Source organism: Aulonocara sp. 'chitande type north' Nkhata Bay, linkage group LG3 (genome assembly GCF_057382095.1).
Source record: "Aulonocara sp. 'chitande type north' Nkhata Bay isolate Kocher_YH1m ecotype deep benthic linkage group LG3, A_spYH_male_GT1.1, whole genome shotgun sequence".
Taxonomy (NCBI): Eukaryota; Metazoa; Chordata; class Actinopteri; order Cichliformes; family Cichlidae; genus Aulonocara; species Aulonocara sp. 'chitande type north' Nkhata Bay.
The window spans coordinates 44,837,874-44,864,035 of NC_141346.1; the positions used below are offsets into that span (position 1 = coordinate 44,837,874).

The 26,162-nt window shown below is 40.9% G+C and overlaps 1 protein-coding gene across 1 annotated transcript; it reads left to right on the forward strand.

The window, feature by feature from the left end:
- The first annotated feature begins 6,683 nt into the window (after window positions 1-6,683).
- Window positions 6,684-8,727, forward strand: LOC147335855 (uncharacterized). The gene is made up of 3 exons (XM_086287559.1): window positions 6,684-6,825; window positions 7,020-7,519; window positions 8,441-8,727. The coding sequence occupies exons 1-3, from the start codon at window positions 6,696-6,698 to the stop codon at window positions 8,600-8,602; spliced, it is 792 nt and encodes a 263-aa protein (XP_086143685.1). The 5' UTR covers window positions 6,684-6,695; the 3' UTR covers window positions 8,603-8,727.
- The last annotated feature ends 17,435 nt before the right edge of the window (window positions 8,728-26,162 follow it).

A 26,162-nucleotide genomic window follows, 5' to 3' on the forward strand; every position in this document is an offset into this window, starting at 1 on the left:
TTATAAATTGATTTACTCCAATCCAATTTTATTTATAAAGCACTTTAAAATACCCAGCACAGGAACAAAGTGCTGTACAGAAAATAAGTTAAAACAATAGAATAACAAAAAACAGCAAATTAAATAAATAAAACACATAAGACATAAAATTAAAACAGCCCTATGTTAAAGCAAAAACAAGATAAAACAGCATCGAATCACCTAAAAACAACTAAAATAAAAATAAAAAACCAACATCTCACGTGGTGTCAAAGGCCAAGGTAAAGAGGTGGGTTTTCAAGAGTGACTTAAAAACAGATAAAGAAGTGGCCTGTCTAATCTCTAAAGGAAGCTCGTTCCACCGTTTGGGAGCTGCTACAGCAAAAGCACGATCTCCTCTAAGTTTACGCCCAGTCCTGGGTATCTTCAGGAGCAGCTGATCAGCTGACCTGAGAGAGCGGGTGGGTGTATAAGGCTGTAGCAGCTCAGAGAGATAAGATGGAGCTAGGCCATGGAGAGCTTTAAAAGTAAATAAAAGAATTTTAAAATGAATCCTAAAAGAAATGGGCAGCCAGTGAAGTGAAGCTAAAACAGGGGAAATGTGCTCAAACTTTCGAGTGCCAGTTAAAAGACGAGCTGCGGCATTTTGCACCCTCTGTAGATGACTAATATATAATGCACTGACCCCTATATAAAGTGCATTACAGTAATCCAGCCAAGTGCTAACAAAGGCGTGGATCACTGTCTCAAAGTGCTGCCGTGAAAGAATTGGCTTTATTTTTGCCAGCTGCCTGAGCTGAAAGAAGCTAGATTTTACCACGGCCTTAATTTGATTATCAAACTTTAGATCACAGTCCACTTTGACCCCCAGGTTTGTGACAGTTGGCTTAACATACTGTGCCAGGGAATCTACATACACATTGGGGGTCTCAGTGGGGCTGCCAAAAACCATCACCTCTGTCTTTTTATCATTGAATTTTAAAAAGTTAACAGACATCCAAGCCTTAATGTCATCGAGACACTGAAGTAATGGCTGTGTAAGGTATCTGCCTTTTTTCTTTAGAGGGACATAGATCTGACAGTCATCAGCATAAAAGTGGAAAGCAATGCCGTGCTTTCTCAGTACAGAACCAAGAGGAAGCAGATATAAAGAGAAGAGGAGGGGGCCTAGAACTGAGCCCTGTGGGACACCACACAAGAGGGGAGCGGAGGACGACGCATAGTCACCAAGGCTGACACAAAAAGTTCGCCCCGTCAAGTAGGACCTTAACCACTCCAGTGCTGTGCCCCTAATGCCCACCCAGTGCTCCAAACGAGAGAATAAAATGGCATGATCCACGGTATCAAACGCAGCTGTCAAATCTAAAAGCACAAGAACAACACAGTCCCCAGCATCAGTCGCTAAAAATATGTCATTAAAAACTTTTAAAAGGGCTGATTCAGTGCTATGAAAGGGTTTAAAACCAGATTGGAAAACCTCTAAAACATTTTGCTTTTCCAGGAAGGCCATTATTTGGCTGTAAACTACCTTTTCAAGAATTTTGGAAAGAAAAGGTAGTTTGGAGATAGGCCTGTAATTTGCAAGAACCATAGGATCAAGAGCAGGTTTTTTAATCAGGGGTTTGACTACTGCATGTTTAAAATCTTTAGGGACAACACCTGACATCAGACTATGGTTTACCAGCTCAAGCACCAAAGGACCAACTGTAGGTAACACCTCTTTTAAAAGTCGAGGAGGGACAGCATCATTTGGAGACCCTGCAGGCTTAAGATGACCAACAGTCTCCTTTAAAAAGGATAGAGTCACAGGCTCAAACCTGTCAAAGACAGCAGAGCAGGAAACAGAGACTGAGAGGTCGTGAGCATGAGGAGAGATTTGAGCCCTTGTGGAGGAGACCTTCTCGATAAAAAAGTGTAAAAAATTTTCACAGGCTTCTGATGAGGGCTCAATACAGTCAGTATATGGTGCATTAAGAACAGAGTTAATAGTATTAAATAAAACACGTGGGTTGTGGCAGTTTGACAAAATAATGTCAGATAAGTGGTTTCTTTTGGCATCTTTTACAGTTCTTTGATATCGACGCCAACAGTCCTTCAGCATCTGGAATGACACTTGTAGTTTGTCCTTTTTCCACTTGCGCTCAGCTCGACGGCAGTCGCGTCTGACAGCTCGGGTCAAGTCGTTCAGCCAGGGCTCAGATTTAGTTTTAGGCAGTCTGGATTTTAATGGAGCCACAGTGTCCAAAGCAGTCCGACAGGTAGAATAAAACCATGAGCTCAGTTCCTCAGTCTGGCTGCATAAAAAATCCGGGATCTTACAGATCTGGTCAAAGACTGTTGAAAAGTGTTCAGCAGTGGAGGAGTTAAAAACACGACAGCACTGAGCAGCAGCGCGAGTTTTAACTGAGGCACAGGCAAGAGGAACTTCAAACATCACAGGACTGTGGTCAGAAAACACAGCATCACAAATCTCTATGTTAAAAACAGAAAAACCATGAGATAAAACAAGATCAAGCGTGTGTCCACGTTCATGTGTGGGACCTGTCACACATTGCACCAGATTAAACGAATCAATAAGGTTTAAAAAGCCCTTCGCCATGGGCATGTCAGGACAACACACGTGAATATTAAAATCCCCAGCAATAAGAACACGATCATATTTTGGCATGAATTCAGCCAAGAAGTCAGCAAAGTCACTCACAAAGTCCTTATTGTATTTTGGAGGCCGGTAAACCACCGCACACAACACTGTGTGAGAGCAGCCCAGCTCAAACACAGACAGTTCAAAGCTGGTGAATGACGGGGTTGATAGCTGCTTACATTTAAAATGACTTTTAAAGATCGTAGCTATTCCTCCTCCTCGGCCCAACATACGTGGGGAATTAAAATAGCAGCAATCGCCGGGTAGAAGATCCGAGAAGATGCTGCACTCACCGGCGCTCAGCCACGTCTCGCACACACAAAGAAAATCCAGTCCTCGGGATGTGAAAAAATCCTTCAGGATAAACGTTTTGTTCGCTAGGGACCTAGCATTTACCAGGCCAATCCTGGCGGTAAGCAGCGGATCCCCGTCGCTAGCCGTCCTAGAAGCCCGACACAGAGGCCGCAGGTTCCGCAGATTCACACCACGTCGGCGGGGGCGAGGAGAGCAGGGTTTTCGGGACATCCCATCTAGGCCGATGACAGGTACCAGCCAGGCACAGACAGGTTCCAACGATCGCCGAGAGAAACAGAAGTTTGGCACCACTCCTTGTTTTCTGGACAAGGGCTTAAGAGAATACCTTAAAGAAGCTTTCAGCTTCACCAGGAAGCCAGCCCTTCGACCCCGGCGACGGCACTTTTGCCGGAGTGGTGGATCTGGAACACGGCACAGGTGAGCCGGGATCTCCGATATTAGCGGGGGCAAAGTTTTATGTTCAGCTTGGTTCCACTTTGCCCAGCCTTTGACAGAAGGTCGGAGATCCAGTAGGGTTAGGCGATCATACACCAAGAGAGAGTTGGCATTTATTACAATAGTCAATAAAATCAAAACAAACAAACATAACACTGGCAGTGATAGACGGCAAGCCACACGCACCGGCGCCATCTTGGATCAATACCCCTAGAACTTTTCCCACATGAACTACAACTAGAGGAGATTCTCCACATACTGCTACAGTATAAAAGGCAGCTCATAATTTGCTAGTTTGAACAGATATTTCATTTAAAGTGATACATGATGTAGGGACCTAATAGACAGCAAAGCTTTAAATCCTCAAACTTAAAGAGAGCTATAGTACTGTGGAAAAGTTTCGAACCACCAAATCTGAGAGATCCATCGGACCTGCCAGTAGATTCATCTACTGCTCACTGAAGCCTCATCAGAAAAGAAGCATGAGATTTTGACCCATCCCATAATACCATCTGGAAAGAGCTTCATTTTCTAGATGCTAATGATCCCAAACACACACTGCATAGAAATCACACGACAGAACACCATCAGTCATGGATTGGAGTCAGGTCCTCAGCATTACGGACGCAGTGTGGGATCATCGTTACGGAGGACAGAACAAAAGGCAGCTGACATCCAAAGAAGAGCTTTGAATGTCCTTCAATAAGCCTGGAGAGCTATTCCTGAAGACTACTTAAACACATGACAGGAATGCTTAGCTAAGAGTGTTCAGACCATGTCAGAGAATAAAGGTGGTCACACCAAATATTGACTTTCAAGATGATAGTCTTTACTGTATTTCTGTATTTATGCTTGCATGTTTCAATAAATCACTGGAACCATTTCTCTCATTGTCTTAGCAAAACATAAACAAATGAGAGTTGGCTCAAGACCACCACACTGTGGATGAAACAAAGTTTTGGCTTCATAAAGAAGTAAACTTACTAGTTACATAACTACCACCAATAGTTATGTAACTACAGTGCAACAAATGCATGATTAAATTCACTTTCCATGAATCACTAATCAATATTTTTGTGTTATCAGTCTGTTTACTGGGAATTGGTGCATTTACTTTATTTTTCATACTGACTTCAGCTCTTCCTCAGCAACCCTGGTTTTACAAGCAGCTTGGCAGCTGTTTTGCGCCAAAAAGAGTAGATGGCATGCCACTCAGCAGACAGACACAAGGTACATGTAATATATGTATCGTGATCAGCTACTCAGATCCTCTATCTTACTTTTGGCTCACTAAAGTGCAAACTGCCTCAAATTTATTATGCACTAAATAGCACATCAGTGAACTAGGAACTGAGCCACTGACATAATCCGTGTCATTACCCAAGCCTAACCTCTGTTTCACGACCACTGTCAGTTATATCGGAAAGGAAAGCCAACTGACACATTTGCAGAATTTTACAAGGTTAAAAGCAGATTCATTTCTGGAGCTACATTCTCACTTGAACAATTCCCGGATTTGATAATTGACAGAAAAGTCCACCACTATGCACTCAAACCTCAAAATCATTTAGTGATAACAAGCTACCACTGCTGTGTGCAATCTGTAAGCCTTGTGATCAATGGCACCCTTCTTCTCTCAAACTGCCTGAAGCCACCGGTGTGATTATAGGCCTATGGAGGGGTAATAGCGGAGCCCTTGATTCTGCCTGTGCTATAGTCATCAAAAAGCCTGGCCTTATTCTGCCATATCCATCTCCCACTTACTGGAAACCTCTTAATTGATGGATGAGGACGTTATGGGAAATGGCAGGAGTCGTTATGGTCGTGATTTTCCTTCAAATGTATCCGCCACTTGGCTGGTGGAGAGAAGGATGAACGACAACCTTCTTGGACCCTGAACAGGCAGAAAGATACGTGGGCTGGCGATGCCACATAGGCAGGGGGTAAAAAGCGAAGGCTGGATGATTGATAGGGACTTAAAATGGAAGAGGGACACCCACCTCCTCTCATCACGCCTATAGCTACAATGCCCATAATTTCCAGTTGGTGAAATCAGGAAGGATCTAATGAAAAAGGACTGTGCTCTTTTCCTCATTTTCACAGGCTTTCTCATTCTTGGTATGTCTCTGTTCTTCCTCGTTACTAGCACCCAACCACTTTCACTGCAGACGATTTCTCTATTGACAAAGTGTACTAATGAAATGTCACCTCCGACAGTTGGCGGACAGGATTGATGTGCCAGAACTTTTTTCAGTTTATTTGAATTTCCCTTCCCTGCACTTTTCTTCACATTTTCTCCCTTGATTTTTTTTCTCCCATCTATTTCACAACACTGGAAATTACATTTTTGTCACTGCTCATTTGTAACCCAGAGTGATTGTGGAAGTTCAGAAATATGTCATGCAGGCAAGTAACAGCCGTAATGCCACACCTGGAATCATTCCAGTGTCTAAATAATACAAAGTGTTCAACATGTGGGAAAATACATTTCAACATTTACAAATGATGTAGATTTCTTCTAAAGGCAATATTAGTAGTAAAGTTTTTTTTTTTAAATAATACCTTATTTTAAAAAAAAAACACAAATCTACAAAAATTGAGTAATTAACTAAATATTTAAACCCTACAAGTTATATGCATAATATGAATATCATAACACAGATTAATAATAATAATAATAATAATAAATAATAATTAGTAATAAATAATTAGTAGTAATACGGATATTAACAATACAGTGCAATAAGGTAATTTGTTGGTTAAAGACACAATTTTTTTAGTTTTGCCTCTGTACACTAACATGGTGAAGTTCAGACTTTCAGCTTTAATCCAAGAAGCTTTTGCAAATATTTTGCATTAACTGCTTAGGAATTAATTGTCCTCAGTTTTAGTGGATCAGTCATAATAAGACTGATAAGCAGCTTCGTGGCCAGATGAGGCCTGTTATTAGGTTGTTGTTAACAAAAAAATGATAGCTCAAGTTCATTCCAAGTGTTGAATTGGTGGGTTAGGGTTACCAGTGCTCTGATTGGTACAATCAGAGGCACCAATCAGAGCACTGGTAACCCTAACCCACCAATCTGATTGGTGGGTTAGGGTTAGGGGTGTGACCGGCTAGGTGTGGAGGGTTGTGTCCGAAGGGTATATATACACTGCACTTAGCCTAATCCTTCATTGAAGAATCTTCATTGAAGAATCCTCTCCAAGGAAAGAAAATTCATCGCCCTGAAGAATCCTCTGGTGTACGGACCTCCTCTCCAAGGAAAGAAAATTCATCGCCCTGAAGAATCCTCTGGTGTACGGACCTCCTCTCCAAGGAAAGAAAATGCAGAGAAGACTCACCACTCAGCAGGCCTTGGAAATGATCCTGACGGAAGTCGACCCTTGTGACTCGGATGGAGAAGACCTAGCAGTTCAGCCGGATTCGGACTCAGAGCTGTCTGATCAGTCTTCCGGTTAGTTTCATTTCATGTTATTTCCTTTTTCATTTCAAACAAGTAAGTGGATGTAGTTAGTAAGTAAGATATTTCAGACATTATTCTGATACAGAGGAGGAGATACTGGAATTATAATTAGTATCTATGCATGCATTTGTGATTTTGTTTGACCTTCCCATTTTGCTCACAATTTGAATTTGTTCACACTGCAGATGAGGAGACTGCTTCTCCACCGAAAAAGAGAGCTTGTTTGGGGACTGAGACAACGAAAGATGGCACAGTGTGGCGTGAAGAACATGTGGGGACCTGTCTCCCTTTCACCCCAATAGAAGCGTACACTGCAGATGGAGAGCCAACGGCTAAGGCCAGGAGAAGTATCTCGAGTCGCCTTCAGAGCTTCCTGTGTTTCGTCACTCTTGACATGCTTCGTAGCATTCAAGAATGGACTATTCAACATGCACAGCAAACGGAGCATGTTCATTGGTTCATGGACCTCCCTGAACTAATGGCATTTATTGCAATTGTGATCTTGCGGGGGGTTTGCAGGCTTCCATCTGTAAATGACTGCTGGTCAGCAAACCTGGGAAACCCACAGATAATTGGAATTATGGCACGAAACCGCTTCCAAAACATCATGCAACACCTACGCTTTGATGACAAGTCCACCCGCTGTGATCGAGCAAAGACTGACAAGTTTGCTGCAATTTCCAGTGTGTGGGGATCATTTGTCACCAACTGCATCACGTGCTACAACCCTGATCTACATATCACCATTGATGAACAGCTTTTCCCATCAAAGACTCGGTGCTGTTTCCTGCAGTATATTGCAAGTAAACCTGACAAGTTTGGGATCAAGTTTTGGGTGGCTTGCGACCTAAAATCCAAGTACATTTGCAATGTCTTCCCATATCTTGGCAAGGACCCCAGTCGTCCCACTGGGGAGAGACTTTCTGAAAATGTAGTAATGAGGCTGATGGAACCATTCCTAGACAAGGGCAGAAATGTTACCACGGACAATTTTTTCACATCGCTTTCACTGGCACAAAAACTTCTTAGACGGAAAACCACCATCCTCGGCACAGTCAACAGGATTCGCAGGGAAATTCCTCAATCCACTAGACAGACAGATCGCAATGTATTCACCACTCAGGTATGTTGCAGGTCTTTTGTGGTTCTATGTTTATGTGTTTCATTGTGTGTAAAAGGGCTATGAAAATAACAATTTATCTTATTTCTTAGGTGTTTTCAACCTCTGATGCCACGCTGACGGCGTATGCGGCCAAACGGAAGAAGACAGTCTATATTCTTAGCAGCATGCACAGCGTGGTTCAGACTGATAACACCACCAAAAGGAAGCCAAACACTGTCACCCTTTACAACAAAACAAAGTGTGGCGTGGATGTGATGGACCAGATGGTTCGGGAGTACACTGTCCGCAAAGGAACACGGCGCTGGCCAGTCGCCGTGTTTTATAACATGATTGACATGGCAGCACTGAATGCACATGTGCTGTATCAAGCATGCACCGGGACGAAGGAAAGACGGGTGGACTTCCTGGTGGCGCTTGCAACAGAGTTGGCTCACTCTCATGTAGCTGCGAAGAAGGCAAGAAAAGATCAGTTGCTTCGGGCAGAACCCTCCACACCTAGCCCTGGAAAAAGAGCCACGTGTCAGGTCAAACACAAATGCAAGAAAAATCAGGCCACTGTGCGATGTGTTCACTGCAAAAGATACACATGTGGTAAATGCAGACTACAGGTACCATGGCAGTGCCAGGATTGTGAGTGATTGCTGACAATGTTGAATTATTTGTAAATATGTGTACAAATGGTTGGTTTTTTGTACTGTTTTTATCAATAAATGTCAGCAACAAAGGACATACACCCATGTGTGTTGATTTCTCCCCAAGATGGCAAACTGAAACACTCCACTCCCCCACCCCCACTCCCCTCCCTCCAGAATTCCTACTTAACAGCCTAATATACATATGAATGACTAGCCAATTTAGCTTCCACTTCCACCATTTGACTGCTCTCCGGGTTTTATAGGTAGAAAGGTAGAAGCCTGGGGATGCTAGTGTTAAAGCTTTTCGCTGGAATTTTAAATGGTCAGCACAAAGACTTGTCAATGTAATGAAGGGTGGACATCAGTAAGATGAAAAATCCCAATCCCCAGGAACTGTCATTTTGGACAGCCATGTACTCTGAGCCTGTCAACAGGAGCCAGTTGAGCCAGTTGTCCCAACACAATGAGCTGGAGGAGGCGGTAGAAAAGAGGGAGGTTTGGCCGTCTCTCCGTCGACTGCTGCCCTGTGACTCGGACCTGGATAAGTGGCAGAAAATGGATGTATGGATGGCATTTGGTACAGTGCATACACTAACGTATTATGTGCTTTCATTAAAGCCCAACCTTGTTTTTCAGGGGTGGTTATGCAGGGTGAAAGTGAACACAGCACATCTAAGACTTTGCAAGCCAACTTCCACCAACCTAACAATGTATATAAGTTACATTCAAACTTTCTTTTGATATTAGGTCACCGAACTCACGAAGCAAGCAACCATAGTGAAAATCCATAATTCAGTTTTCCTCCCTTTCTCTCCATGACAAGCCCACCTGTCCCCAGCAATGCAGACCGAACACTTCACAAGTCCACTGCATGAGCTGCTTTCTCTCAGTCTGCTCAATACACGCTAGGAAAGCAGCGTGACTGAGTGAAACTTGAGAATTGCCTTGAATCGCATGCTGAGCTGCATCTCATCGTGGAGACGGAACATTGCTTCTGTTTCTGTACAAAAACAAATTTCAAATAAAGGACTGGTTGTGAATGAAAGCAGTTTACTGACTCTATAATGGAACTTAAAAAAAGCCAGTGAGCTTTTAGAGGTTCAAAACTGTGTTTACATTTTAAAAGAATATCCTGGAAGGTAACAGTAAGGTCAATGGCATCCTTTTTGGTTAGTAATCCCCTATTGTGGTATAGTCCATAAGTATTTGGATAATTTGTTGCAATTTTGCCTCTGTACACCACCACAGTGAATTTGAAATTAATTAATTGACATGTAGGACTATTTTCAGAAGTTGCATTCAAAAACAGGGAGGCCAGATTCAGTTTTAGTGTAAAACATCTAAATGAGGGAGCCTAGTTCTAGAAATCAAATTCTTTGAAGACATGAAAGCAAGATTAACTTCAGAAAAGGAATAGCTCGTGATTCCAAGCATGTTGGGGTCGTTATGCTGTGGTCACGTATGGCTGTCCCTGGAACCACGTCAGTGTTTATTGGTGATGTGACTGCTGATCGACGCAGCAGGAGGAATTCTGAAGTCTCGCCACAGATTCAACCAAATGCTGCAAAACCAAAGAGACTGACTGATTCAAGTCCAAACAAACCCAAATAATCATACAAAAGCAACCAAAGAGATTTTTAACACACAGTGATGGGATATTCTTGAAAAAAAGCCCATGGGCATGCAGCAACTGAAGGTGGCTGCAATATAGGGCTAGCAGAGCATCTCAAAGGAGGGGAAACAGCATTTAATTGAGTTCTGTGGTTTCCAAACTTTTTCAGGATGGCGCTATGCATATGTAGCTGAGTGGTAAATTAATAATAATATTTTCCACTTCAGTTAACCAAATATCCATTTAAGGTTCAAAAAGGGGGTCTTAAAATGTCGTTTCTTTGTTTCCATGTATGATAAGACGAGAATGTTATTGAGTAATTCAATGTTATTGCTTGTGCTATTTCTTTTGTTATCTGCATGTTGTGTGCAGTGCTTAAGGGTTAACTGCAGTCCCCCCCCCCAAAAAAAAAAACTTAACAAGAAATGCATCTTGGGACTTCCTGTTTACTTTTATTTGTGGATGTGGAATGGGAATGTTGTGAAGGAGTTAAATTGTTGGTAAGGAATTGTTAAATATGCACATAACTCGTTGAAACATACTGGTATAATAGTAGTGAAGATGATGTATTTCTGAAATGGATGATGCAAAGGACCTGTATTTTCTGCATGCAAGGGATAAGTTGCGAGATCGTCTGTGTGCTGCAGTATTCCAAGTGAGCTGAGATTGCTGTGGAATGTAAGTGTTTATAAAAATGTATGTAACACTTCCACATTTTTTAAAGGAGCCTTGTGTGATTTAGCTCTTTGTATTTTCCAATCCAATCCAATCCAATTTTATTTATAAAGCACTTTAAAATACCCAGCACAGGAACAAAGTGCTGTACAGAAAATAAGTTAAAACAATAGAATAACAGAAAACAGCAAAAGAAATAAATAAAACACATAAAACATAAAATTAAAACAGCCCTATATTAAAACAAAAAACAAGATAAAACAGCATTGAATCACCTAAAAACAACTAAAATAAAAAATAAAAAACCAACATCTCACGTGGTGTCAAAGGCCAGGGTAAAGATATTTTGTTCTGCACAGACAGAGGCCACTGCCGTATTTTTGTGTTTCGTATTTTATGTGATTTCATTTATTCCTCGTATTGTACTGGCGCATTTTTGTTTAATCGTTTATTCTGTTACTTTGTTACCTCTCATGCTGTCGATGTTCAGTACAAGTCCATATGGCCGCTGTTTGACAAAAGTAAAGGTCAAAGGACATTTTTTTTTATTCAGTCGTCATTGACAATAAAAACTGCACATTAAGAACCCCAGTACGGTAATTGTATCCTGGCTACACATAAAAATAGCTGTAAGTCCCAAACACTATTGTTATAACCCTTGGATTAAGCCTGCACTTCAATCATGTCTAGATTGTTTAATTTAAAATCCACCATCGTAGTGTACAGAGGCAAGAATGCCAAAATCGAGTCATTGTCCAAATATTTGTGAGCAGACAATAGAGCTGTTCATACGGCATTTTGAGTGATTAATTTATCAATTTAATTTATAACCAATAAACAGTAGCTGTCTCTTTAATTAGAAATCACTGTATGGCAGAGTCTTAACACTGGTAAAAGAAGCAGTTAACGCATGACGTCCGCACTCTTGCTTACTGGCTATGAATGGTGAGTGAACACTAAATCACACCAGGCAGAATCCTGCTGCTAACCTGCTCTGTAGGCGTGTTGCACATCTCATCACACCCCAATCACATGTCATAGCAGGTATTTTGTTTTTGACAGGTGATGGAAACAACTGCTTAAATGAAGGGGCCCTTCACCCTTAAAAAAAACTTGGACAGGGAGCATCAAGGAACATTGTAGCGCCTCAAGTGTTACTGCAGCCACTGAAGAATGGGTATATTATTGTTGACACCGGGGTTTGATGCCTTCTGCTCAGGGCTCAAATACTGCTACCTGTACTCTGACACTTTTATTTTAACCTCAAGCAGAAGAGAAGCACTGCCATACAACGTTAAATCAATGACTTATCCCTTTAATTTGCTCCTCTGTGCGGCAACAAGACCACGGAAAAAGTTAAAAAACTGAATTATGTCAAAATCTATTTTTTACAGCAGCCCTATTCTCCAGACTCCTCAGTGTGTTTTGAGGTTTGCGTCCAGTTCATGTGTTTCTAAAAGGGAGTAACTACGTGAAAGAATGAAAGTAGAAATAAAGGAATGAATGAATCTTACTCTGTAGCTATAAACAGGACAGCCTTGAGTTTACAAGATTTCACTTGCTGCCTGACCTCCCTGCCCATTTAATCCAATCTTTCAGAATTGTTCTTATTTTTCAAGGGCTACGCTCAAGTTAGCAGGAGATTTCAAAGCTCCACAAAACCTAGATTTACATAGATAGATGACTTCATAAAGGGGAGGCGTAAAGTGCTCAAAGCCTGTAGTCATCTTGATGTCTGATGAATATTATGCTTGACTGAATTTATATAGCACTTAAGTGTGAGACAGCGTGCTGTTACAAAGACCCCACAACACTGTCAGCCATGTGACACCCTTCAACTTTCTAATACAGAAGAAGAAATACCTGTTAACCCGAGTCAAGTGATATATTTTGAATTTAAAAAGAATGTATGTGCACACAATGTCACTACCATGCCAGAAGTATATGTCTCACCCCAAAGTTAGACCATGCAATGCTCTGGAAACTGCAAAAAACCTCAAGAGCTACATCTCAGGCTCTGTAGGCTTCAGTTAGCATGATAAACTTCAGTATGGATTGTTTGCAGTTGGCAAACGTGAACTTAAGGAAGCTAATACGAAAGAGCTATACACTGGATTGGAGGTTAAGGTTTAACAATGTAACATGTCCAAAAAACAGAAGGTAGCTATCTGAAAATACTGAGTGACCAGGTCTTTCCATCACTGCTTTTTCTCCATAGATGGCACAGGCATATTCCAAGGTGACAATGCCAGGATTCATCGGGCTCAAACTGTGAAACAGTGGTTCAGTGAGATGGGTTTCACAAATGAATTAGCCACCACAGAGTCCAGAACATAATGGAGAAGGCTTTGTGCACCACTGGGACTCATCTCATCATCAGTATAAGCACTTTAGTGAAAAATTAACTCTGAATGGAGATAAATGTTGTGACATTTCACAAGCTTATAAAAAAAATAAAAAACTTGTGCCATCATCAAAGCGAAAGTTGGTCCAACAAGATATTAGTGTGTGACTTTTTTTTTTTGGCCAAGTAAAGCATGTGTAAAATGTGCAAGGTCAAAGTTGGAGTAAGGCTGTGATGAAAATACCTTAGTTGAAACTGTGGAAGTTCTGTGGTGATGACTAAAAGAAAAAAACGATGCAGAAGCAAAAGTCAGAGTCGTAAAAGAAAAAGTCCTCCCAAGCATTAGCAGTTTTAGAAATATTCTCCACATGAAAAGAATATATTAGTTTTTGTTTCAGGAGTTCCCCATATGGAAAAGATATATATAAATCTTATAAAGTTTGTATCTGTCTTGTGTGAAACTTGTATGAAAAGCATACAAGAGTGAAAACAGATATAAGATCCCTTGAAAAATTATATAATGAAACTTGTATGTTTTGGATACTTCCTAAAACAATATATGAAAGTAATGAGAAAGTGGCCACTTTCATGAGTAAATCATATAAGTTTTTACTATTTCTTTTCCATATGGGTTTGACCCAAAACATTTTATAATTCATCATTGTAAACCATTTAATGTTTGTCAGCACTTTTGTGGTTGCTTCTTACATTAGAATCTTGTATCCTGAATTAACTGGATTCACATATTGTTTTGTTTTTATTCATTTTTTTTTTTTGCTTGTCATTGTAGATATAAACTGCTTACCACCACTGTAAATGGGGGCTACCCCTTAATGTGTTTTCAAGTTTAAATAAATATATATTAAACTATTTGTGTCCTGGAGACACCTTATTAATTATTAGTAAAACAAAAGAAGAAGTCCAGTAGCATATATCCTCCACGAGACTGAGAAAATTTGAGACTGAATGAAATATTACACCCTCACATAGGAGACCATTGTTTCCCATTTAAACCAATAAATGATGGTGGCGTCACTATGGAGTTCTGTGTACAGCACAAACAGAAAGTGGCTTAAGGCTTTTAACACCCTCATACTCTAGTTGACCATTTTGGCCACAAGCGGATGGAAACCTGTCTCCAAACAGTGACTCAAACTGTAGAGTTGTTGCAAATGACTGCATTTCAATGTATAAAGAGACATATCGCCAACACATTGCAATCAGTCAGTCAGCACTTGAGTGACTCTGTTTGCAGGAGGGGACTAACTTTATGATGTTCTGGGTGCATCTGAATGTAAGTAGCTAATGTGAAGTTCTGTGTTTGCACAGTTGATGGCAACAGATTTGAAACGTACAGCAACAAAATTGTGATTTTTGCAGATTCATCAGCTAACCACCTTTATCACCAACAGATGCATGTTTTTACCAGCTTCATACTTTTCAGTCACAAACTCCACACGTACACGGGTATTTTTGAAAACTGAGATTTTCCGTTTTCATTTAAAAGAATAAAAAATAAATCCCGTCCACACATGCAGTTTTGAAAATATATCTCCCACCACATGTAAACGCTAAAAACGAAATGTTGGCCAATCAGAAGTCTAGAAGCCTGGGAGGGAAAGACTAAACAGGGTTTTGTGCCTTCACAAAACCTTAAGTACTTCCAAAAAGTTTATTTTTCTGGAAAGGCAGCTAATTTTGTGTTACTTTTCAAGTGTCTTCAACATTTCAAATGTTAATAACTAAAGACAGTATTTTGGTTGGTGTAGACTCACAACTTAGGAATGAACAAAATGCATACAGCATACATAAATTTAAATTTTTTTAAAAAAAAAGTAAATTTATTCAAAACCAATGTCGGGATTTGGGTTGTGACACCTTCGCACACCTTTGACGTTGCATGACAAAATCTCAGTTTTCCTCATCCACACGTAAACGCAAAAAACGAGTTTTCGAAAATCTCCACCCTGGCAGGAGTTTTTAAAAATCTCAGTAGCCTGATAGCAGACCCTAACCCCTAACCCTGATAGCAGACTGACTTGCTTTAAAGACAGCGAGTGACTGCAGATGGTTGCAGACTGAACTCCATATTCAAAGCAACCATTTCAAAGGCATTAAGATGTAGCATTAAGCACACTTACCAAACTGCCTTCCTTATTTCAGATAACCAGGCGTTGGGATGCACAGTCTTACGAAACATACATCATGCTCTGTTGTCACACCCTTGATTGTGATAACTTTGCAGAAAGAGTCTCGCTTCTTTTAATGCTAATAAGATCTGATTACTCTGTTAATATGGTACAAATTATAGTGATCAGGATTTAAAACATATGTAGGAAAAAATGGTAAGAAATCAAATGGTAAATATGAAGTCAAATAAACATTTAATACATCATGTAGGAAGAAAATGCATGTCCTCGGTTAACAAGGCCGTTGGCTTGGCTTTCATGAAACTGCTTGTGAATTCAACAGCAGCAGTTTTAGCCTGTTGTTGAATCTACAAAGTGCACATAATCCTCAGCCGACATCAGTGAGCTACCACCGCTCCCGCTTCAGACGTGCAGTCAGTGAATTCAGAGGCAGGGGACATGCAAATCAACCCGTTTCTCTGTTCAGAAAACAAGAGCGGAAACATTCTTACGCTTTCATCTTTGACTGTTTTATTTGTTTACAAAATGCTCCCTCCCCCTTAATTTATGTTATTTGCATTTAGTGCAAGGTGCTTCGTGATAATAATGACATTTTTATTGCCAAGTCTCCTTGGATCTCTCAAAGCGAAGATCACAGGCACATCCTAGAGCTAAAGTAGGATTACTCTGTAGTGAGACTCGGCACAGCAGACACCACATTAAATCAGAGACTTGATTTGGTTCTAAGATGGAAACATACAAAGGAACAGAGCAATAAAAAAAACAGGATACAATAAAAAACAATCCTCTTTGCGGAGATTTGATTTCTGGGGGGGGAAAGGTGCACGTGGGGTGCCCCTGAGTGACTTTTTGACAGCTGTTTGTTTTTGAAGAAGCACCGGGCTAATTTATTTATTTCTCTGACACATCACTGGATATGTAAAGCGCCTCGGCTCTGTTTGCTCTTCGTACAAAAAGAGCCAGTGAGCCCTTTTATTCATTGTTTGAGCAGCGGGAAGACGTGGTCTGTAATATTCATGAACATTTTGCCTACTTAAATGTTGAGTGCCCTAAAAAAAGGAAAAAAGAAGAAGAAGAAGAAGCTACAGGTAATATTAAATGCATGTGCCTGTCTAATATGATATCATGCAAGATAATCAATGAGTTAACGTGGCCAATGCATGCCACTCCCACTTTCAGAATTAACTGCTTCGGCTGGCTCTCAGGCTTCAAAGCCAATTTGCTCTCCTGTAATTGAAGGAGGAAGCTGGGAGCACAATGGACTCGAGGCGATGCGTTGATTAGAATTGATGACTGCGTTCAGTGTCTGTACATTTCTTGTGCAATGGAACGGCTGCAGACCAACAATGGAAACGTTGAATTAGTGTGAACGTTTTGATTCCATACTGTGGCCGCCGAATTAAATACTGTACTGGGTCCTGTGGTTGGCGTTGTTGTTGTTATGTTGAGCTGGCAGCGGGAGAGCTGCAGCTCTGAGTGCGAATGTACAGCAACCGTGAAGGGATTAATAAAAAATTATCAAAATGCCACTGGGTCTGCCGTGGTCGTTTACACATACCTTTTTATCTGCCTTTATTGGCACTTTTATCCTTCTGAAGCGAGCCTTACAATTTTTTATAGACACTCAGAAGACTCGGGTGAAGACTTTTCACCTAAGATAGCTAATACGCTTTTCAACCTTGAATTTAATCAATTATATCAACTTGCAGTCTGAGTTTTACTCATCTGCAATCTGCTCAGTCCGAATACAAGAAAACAATGTGCAGGCAGAGTCGCAGCATGTTGCAAATGTTACGAGTTTACACGGGCCGATAGGAATCTTTGTGCAACACAAATTTTGACCGTCTCACACACGGCGTTTATCTGCCAAAGGCTTTGTCAATACAACCATGACTTTTATTAATTTCACTGCTCCACTGAGGCATTGATCAGAGCTTCCATCTTTCCTATGATCTCATTTCAGGCTGTAATGTGAAACTACAGGGTCAATAAAGACATCTTATTTAATTCCTATATTTGGTCCAGTGGTTTGTGGAACTGATCTCTTTGATAACCATCTTCAGTTTCATCGAAGGGCTAGTAATACTGTAGCTGCAACCACAGGCTGTGTTGCCGTGAGACGTTTTCCTAGTTTAAAATGACAAGCCCCTTTGGGCTGCACCCTTGCTGTCTTATGCTGTATTACATTTTGTCCAAGTTTGGGCCTGCTTAGTGTCAGTTTGTGTCATATAACATTCTTATTGGTAGTGTGACATGAACATAACAAAATTTAATCTTAGCCTATTTAATGAGCAGGCTCATTTTAATTCCAAAAGCTTTTAAGTTGTAGTATCAAACCAAACACAGTCCAAGAGACCATTCAGCAACCCCCTGGCAACCACCAGGGGGTTGCTCTCTAGAATAAAATGTAGTTTTCTTGACTTGTTTTAGGGTGGTTGCTGGCAGTTGCTAGGTCGCAAAGAAGTTCGCAGCATTGCACCTGCAGTGGCAGATCACCACAGTTGCCCCTACTTTACATGAAAGATGGCAACTCGTGTGCAAACACCTGCTAGCTGCTGAAGAAACTACTGTGGAAGCTGAAAAACACCAACCAATAACAGAGACATTTTTCCTTCAAAGTAGTTCAAACGAACAAGAGAATGTCAGGATTATAAAGTTACAAAATGAGAGCTTGAACTAATAAAAACAGAGTATGAAGAGCTTTACATATACAGTCACAAAGCACTGTACAACAGAAAAGAGGAAATAAAGGAGAAAATTACACAATAAAATAAACAGGTAGTTTACATCTGAGATAATTAACTCAGATGTACAATTTTTTTACAACTAGCGTGGTGTACCCATGTTGGCCATTTTTTAAAAAGAAAACACCCGCTTAAGGCTGTTAAGGCTGTCCAAAAGCACAAGGGAAGTGTTTCTGTGGAGACAATAACCCGACGAACCAGTTGCAGGAACCAAAATATGTTAAGAATTGCTCTGGGAGACACTTAAAAGAAGTGGAGGATCTATCAGTTTTGTGAGGAAAGAAAAGATGAGAGCTAAGCGTGTTAGCCTATTAGCCTAAAAATCCACCATCAGTATTATATGAATCATGAGATTAAAACACAGTTACCTAGCATGTTTTGGTTCCTGCAACTGGTCCGTCGGGTTATTGTCTCCCCAGAAACACTTCACTTGTGCTTTTGGAAATCTGTTTTTTCCTATTCCTGTTTTGTTTTGTCCTATTTTCGTTGTGTTTTGTGTGCTTTTTTTCCAGCGTTTTTCTTACTGCTGGTGTTTTCTTAAGTTGCAGTCCATTTGGCCTCTCAGGGCCACCGTATGTTAAGACTCTTGTGGGCTTTTAAGGTTACGCTGACTTCTTTTATACTGTGTCTAAAACAAATTTATAGCCCTGTATCATTTATCAAATCATCTGAAGTCTTAAAAAAACTAAAAAAAAAGTCCTCCAATAAACTGCCCACTGCCAGCACAGACATAATTTCCTTTCTAAAAGGCATGTCACACTGTTCTTTTGTCTTTCTACAGAGGTCAAAGCTAAGAAGAGACTGCACAATAGAACAACGCTGATAAAAGTGATATCCTCTATATTAAATGCAGGGGGAAACATTGATATCGCTGCCCTGCTTTGCCTATTCTTTTTTTATCAACACAACACAGTATCATATCGGAAAACGAACCTCGGAGAAAATTCTGGAGAAACTCTGTTATGTGTGATAACGCTGTGGCGAGGTGCCCTTTACTTGCAGATAGGGCTTATAATGAGGTAAAAAACAGGGGAAAACATTGGATTAATAATACATGGGTCATTTGTAAATCAATGGAGGGGCACTAGGCCAGTGAATAGGCTTGAGGATTTATTCTGATTACAGAATGGCAATAAAGGACCATTTACAACCTGAATGGGACAGCTAGTAATTAAGGAGCTGCCTTAAAACAAAGAGGAAAAGAGTTCTGCAGGAGTACGCCGTTAACTCCGGGGAGAACCACTGCATGTTAATGGACATGCTGTATTTCACCTGCAGTTGGTGGACAAGAGCAAGAAAGCTGGTCCTCTTGGAAAATTTGCAGTAGACATCCATCTTATTATAATATTTGGACCGCACTGCAGTATAACACCACTGGCCTGCTGCATTGTGAGGTAGAATGCATTGGAAATTGAGTGAACGGAGCCAAAGGGGACAAGCAAGTTATGCACGAAAAATCAACATGGTTAAAAATTTACACCCCGTGTTCTAAAATAATCCAGGCTTGTTGTCAAGCGTGCAGCCATTTTCGTATTAATTATGACTCATTCTTTGGGCTTGTCTAATTAACTTCCACTTTATTGTACCAAATTACAAATACACCAACTATTGACTACATTAGTGTCAATATGATTTTATCCCCTTGACAGCATGATGGATTAAGTGCTGGTGGCTGTGGTCAGCCACCTCTTTAATTGGTTTGTCTAAATGTTTTATGAAATCAAGATAAAATTCAATCAATCTCTTGAAATTGCTGTTTCAGCCTAAACCGCAGTGGACATTTTGATTGATGTCCACGGCCAAAGGGGCTGCAAAGGTGATATGTGCCTGAGTAGCAACAGCTCAAGGTTAAATGGTGCTAGGAGAGTGTTTTTATGACAGGAGGGGCGAAACGGCAGCGCGCACACACACACAGCGAGGGAGAAGCCTGTGGGTTTTACTGCAGGACATGCTGCTGCTGCTGCTCCTGCAGCTAGAACAGCAAAGCTCCTGACGCTTCACAGATGGGTTGTGACGTTTAGAAGATGGAAAATATGGTTTGATCAATCTAACGCCCTGTGCAGGATTGACTGCGTTCACCAGATATTTCGCAATCAGTCCATTAATTTCACCATCTGACTTTCAATGGAAATCAATAGTCATAAAACTTTGCCAAAAGATTTGCTTTTATTTATTTGTACATTTTGAAGCTCACAGTTGGTGATTTAAATGTGTCAGATAGAAGGCTAGAGCCAGCAAACGTCACCTTCGATGGATTGGGATGCTTTCACTGCTTTTATAGGACATAAAAGGGGCGAGCAAGAGTTTGATGCTGCTAATCAAATGCACTTGGGTCGTGTCCAAATTCATAGGCTGCATCCTCCTGAGGACGCATTTGTAGACCCATTACGTCACAGCGACGCTCCGAAGGCTGTCCAAATTCGTAGACTCCTTCGAATGCAGCCAACGAATGCGTCCTCCTTTTCCCCGAATTTGAAGGATGGGTCGGGTGTGTCCTTCGTGGCCCACCATATCCCAGAATTTATAGCGCGGCCCAGCCAAACTCCAGTTTCCGGCAATGGCGGCTGCTACTGAGTTTTATAATTACTCTTATGAATCTTTCTGGGTCACAAAATAAACATATTTTCAGGCGAGAATTTGGGTGTGTAAACTTCAAATATTTGCTCAGTTTATCAAGGTATCGCATATTTGCAAAAGTGCTTCGATGTTTTTGGAGACGCCTGCTACCCACCAGCTCGATAGCAAGCCGGGAGCTCGAGGGTCACTAGAGCCGCAGAGAACGGCACAACTCCCGGCACATCATTTTCAGATCACCGCGGACTTTCGCTACTCAGGTTAAACATAATATATAAGTCACTTAGACAACCTAAAAATGTTATTGTTTGTCTTTTTTCAGTGTTTTATTTGTTCATGAGTAAATCTGTTTGGCTGAGATTAAAGTTATTAGATTAGATTAGATAAAATAAAACTTGATTAATCCCTCGGGTGGTTTTCACACAGCTGAATAAACGTCAAACAGAAAACTGATTAAACAGAAGTGTGAGATGGTCGAGAATTTACGCCAGTGTCCTGTTATATTTTAGATAGCAAGGAGCAGACGGCTGCGTTTATTAAACTCCACCGACACAGCGGTGACGCAAATCAGAAGGCTAGACCGTCCAATTTCACAGCCGTTTACTTCCGGCCTACCCGACCTTCTGAGGACTCGGCCCACGAAGACCGCGAAGGCCGGGTCCTCAGGAGGATGCAGCCCATGAATTTGGGCACGACTTTGATTAACAAATCATCAGAAAGTGTGAGCCCCTCTATACAAGCAGATGATTTGGCACTTTGCTGGCTTGAAGCATTCAGGTGCATGTTAACCCAATGTCACAACCTTCTCAGGAGTTAATGTCTTAACAATTTCACCCCACAAATCATCACAATTCAGCATATTAAATATTAAAGTTAGGCTTGTTTGAATTGTGAAAGTTTCTTTCTGTAAAAAGACTTCTGAAACAATGTCTGACCACACCTAAGCAGAGGTGTTTGGTCACTTTTGGTGAAAACCAAACATAGCAAATTAGCACAAACACCTATCATACCAGCATCTCCAAAAGTTGATTCTGTTCATCTGGACGTAGCGTTTTGTGGGAGAAACGTTTCGTCACTCATCCAAGTGACTTCTTCAGTCTCAGCTGACTGCAGGTTTCCCCAATCTTATAAACAGTAATGACTGAAACCAGCCCATTGAAGGAACAATGGGCTGGGAGGTCAGTTCCTTAATCTTAATTATGCAAATTCTCATGACCATCAAGACTATCATACCAGCAGTTAGCACGGCGGTGGAGGGGTATTGATTTGGGCTTGTTTGCAGTCACACTGCAGGACCTGGGCACCTTTCAGCCATTGAGTAGACCATAAACTCTACCAAAGGATTGTAGAGTCAAATGGGAAGTTACATGTCCAACAACTAAAATTTGGCCCAAACTTTTGTGGATTAACCACAAAAAAAAAAGAAAAAAAAGAATCAAGGTTTTGCAACGGCCCACTCAATGACCAGACTTTGACCCAATCGAAATGTTGGGATGATTGGACCTTAACGGAGCTGTGCATAGATGAATGTCCACAAACCTCAATGCACTGAAGCAATGCTATAAAGAAGACTGGGCCAAACTTCATGGGCAACAATGTGACAGAATGCAAGTAATACAGAAAATGATCGTTTCGAATGATTGCTGTTTTTTATATGACAGCAAGGCCAAGCTGCCATAATCAGAAATGCACCAATCAAGCTGTCCAACTCAAAAGTTCATCACACAACAAAAAGCAACAAGTAAAACATTTTTTGGCATTGTATATTTTCACATTGATGCCAATGTTTGTTCATTAAAGGACTGGAAAAAAATGAAATTTTGACCTGATGACAACATATGCAAACCTAGAAATGTCAACCTTTTGATCGAAAAGTTAAAATATCACCAGAATACGCCAATCCACCTAAATTATTACACCAGTCCAAACCAGGGTGGAGGACTATCCCAGCCAACACTTCCATCCTGAATAATCTACATGAGGAATAACCAGCATTACCATTTTTTTTCCTGTTGGTCTAATCAATACAAGACTGAGCTCTAATGACGCCTCACCATGAAACCTCCTTCACTAGAGAAGATGGCACTACTCCACCCTGCATTAAAAAAATAAAAATACACTGAGAAATGCTCCGTTTTACCCTGATGTGATTTTTAGTGTGAAACTCTAATTATGCTTTAATGGGTTTTATAATTGCAGATAAATTGCTTATTTTGGACGAGGATTGATGTTTCCATTCAAATGAGATAGATTTCTAATTAAAAGCTAATTGAGCATAAATCAGGGAATTGTTTCACATTGGAAAAGACCAAAGGTAACCACTGAGGGTTTTTTTTTTTCACGTATCTGCACATTTTGCAGGTTGGGCTGTAATAGGAGTTCACTGGCTGCGTGCTGCTGTGACTCACCGTACCCTCGCGTAGATATTTTTCTACAGTGTGACATATGCTATCTGGGATGTCAGCTGAAATGAGAGGACGGCTGAAATGCAAAGCCATTTCCTGCTTGTTCTATTGTGGGGCTCAGCCATGTTGCTCGCCTATTGTATGGCTTCTTCCAAGTTATCTGTCAGGCCTGGCGAGCACCCTATTATTTTATGCCTTTCTGACTGTCCCCTCTGCCAAAGCGCAACACTTCTGTCGTACCATGTGATCAATCTGATTCTTTTGACACCCAGCGAACAGTATCTAGCTATCTATAATGGCGGTAATGTTTTCTGTCACAAAATGGTCCTGGGAAAAAGGTGTGGGAGAGCGAGAGAAAGCTACAGTGAGAATAAGAGAGTGAGTAAGAGGAAGAGAAGATAACAGAGAAAGGCAGACAACCTTTAGGAGAAATATCGTAGTCGAGTCTTTACCTAAAGTCAGAGCCACTTTTTATTGTTGCCTCTGCCTTGCATCCGCAGTCTCTTTCTACGTTTTAAACCTGTGAGTAAGACAGAAATCCAATCCCAGCCTCGGTGTGTACGTGCACAATGCAGCAAAACAACGTTATTTGAGAAGCTGTTAGTCCAAAGTGCTTTATTCCTATCGATTCTTTGAAAACTTTGAGAAAAGAATCAGCAGAGGCAAACAGAAAGGCATTATAATTCCAGCGCTACGTCTTACGTGTTGTCTTTCAAGGTGACACGGCGGCTCGCGATTACACTGCACATGGCTTCACTGTCACTCCAGACTGACAAAGCTGTAAAGTGCCTCCTTAGCCAAGGTGCACTCACAGAGAAAAGCCGGCACTGAACTCGACCTCAGTCATTTCCAGTTTATAGCAATCCAGTGTCAAGTTGGACTGAACACAGAAAGTGTTTAAAGATGAAAACTCCTTTTTGCACGGGATTACTATTACCTGGGGATCTAATAATTGCACATGATGTCTGATCTTAATAACGTGAATCTGCCACATTTGCAAGTTTGTCACATTTTTTGTTCTCCATACTTGTCTTCTACTTCTTCCCTACACTAGACTTCTGGCAAGTATTGGCAAGTATAAGTGAAAGTTTGGAAAGCATGTGGTTGAAAATTTAGGAGGGTTCATGTCACTACAAAGTAAGGAAACCCGTAGCAAGAATGAAAACGCGAAGAATGTCAAGCTTGATAACGTCCAAAGCCGCATCTGGTAAAGAATCTTTTGCCGGCTTCCAACAGAGTCGGTTATTTTGTGACAGCCTATTAATATTAATGTTACATCTCCAGCTGGTGATGTCAGTAAATGAGCGCGAGTGAAGCGCTCATTTACTTTACTTTGCTCATCCTGTCTGAATGTCCTGTCCGAAACATATGCATGTCAATGAACTAATGTCTAATGTCACGAAGACCACTGGTAAAGCCGGATTAGGACTATGTGAGACTCTTTGAAGAGTAACACAGCAGCTTGTGCTACACAAAGTGCTTTACAAACTAAAAAACAACAACTAAAATAAGGAAAATGCACGGCAACGATGCAATAAAAATAAAAAGGAGAAAGAATAATACATTAAGACAGTAAAAAAACTGGAAACACCAAAGACTAAGGCTGTTAAAACCAAAAATGTTTGAGTCAACATGTGCTAAAACTCAGTCCATAAACATTCGTCTTCATTAGAGATTTAAAATGTGCAGATCTAATATTTAGCAGCAGAGTCTGGGACCTGCCAGGTTCTGATGCTGCAAGACATTTTTTAGTTCCTCAGAATGGAAAACATTAGTTTTGAACTAGACCTCATGGTTCTTTCTGGAGCATGAATAGATAGGAGCTCAGATAAATAAGGAGGTGCTGATTTAAAAACAAAAAGTAAAATTTTAATGGGATCCTCTAAGTAATAGGAAGCCAGCGTAAAGAGATCAACACTGGGGTTATATGCTTCTTCCATTTAATACCAGTCAGCAAATGAGCAGCTGCATTTTGGCCCAACTGGAGACGATAAATAAAGGACTGGTCCAAACCAAAGGACAGAGCATTGCAGGGTTAGCTCCCTTTTGCCTTCAGAACTACTTTAACTCTTCATAGCGCTCCTTAGTTGAAAAAGTACTCACTTAGGTTGAGATCTGGTGATTGGGGAGGTCATTTGAATACAGTGAACCTATTTAGATGTTCTAGAAACCAGTGGGAGATCATTTGAGCTTTGTGACATGGTGTGTTATACTGCTGGAAGCAGAAATTAGAAGACGGGTACACTGCGGTCATAAAGGAATAAAGGGTCAGCTGCAACACTGAGGTAGGCTGTGGTGTTTCAGTGATGCTCATTTGGTACTAAGGCACACAAAGTGTGCCAAAGAAATATCCCTCACACCATTACACCAGCAGCAATCTGAACCATTGATACAGGGCAGGATCCATCCATGCTTTCATGCTGTTTACACCAAATTCTGACTGTACCATCTGAATGTCACAGCAGAAACTGAGTCATCAGATCGTAGATTTTTGTGAGTTTGTGTGAATTGTATCCTCAGTTTCTGGCACACAGTCTTCAGCTGCTGTAGCCCGCCTGCTTCAAGGTTCAATGTGCTGTCCATTCAGAGATGCTCTTCTTCGTACCTTGGTTGTAACAAATGGTTTTCTGACTTATTTTACTTCCCAGTAGCTTGTAGCAGTCTGACTGTCCTCATCTGCGTTTCTGGCACCAAACAGGCAGTTTCACTCCGAGAACTGCTGCTCACTTTTTTCAGGTCACTCTGTGGAAAAATCCCAGTAGGTCAGAGATTTCTGTAATACTCAAACTAGACCATCTGCCACCATCAAACATACCATGCTCAAAGTCACTTAAATCACCTTTCTTCCTCATCCTGATGCTCAGTTTGAATTTGAGGCAGTCTTGTCCACATGCCTAAATGCATTAAGCTGCTACCATGTGATCAGCTGATTAGACATTTGCCTTAATGAGCAGTTAAACAGGTGTACCTAACAAAGTGGCGAGTGTGTGTAAGTTTGCTGTGTAGCGTCATGTAATTGATTCTGTGGCTGTCAGGTGTTTATTTCTGTGGAGCCTTCAGTTACAA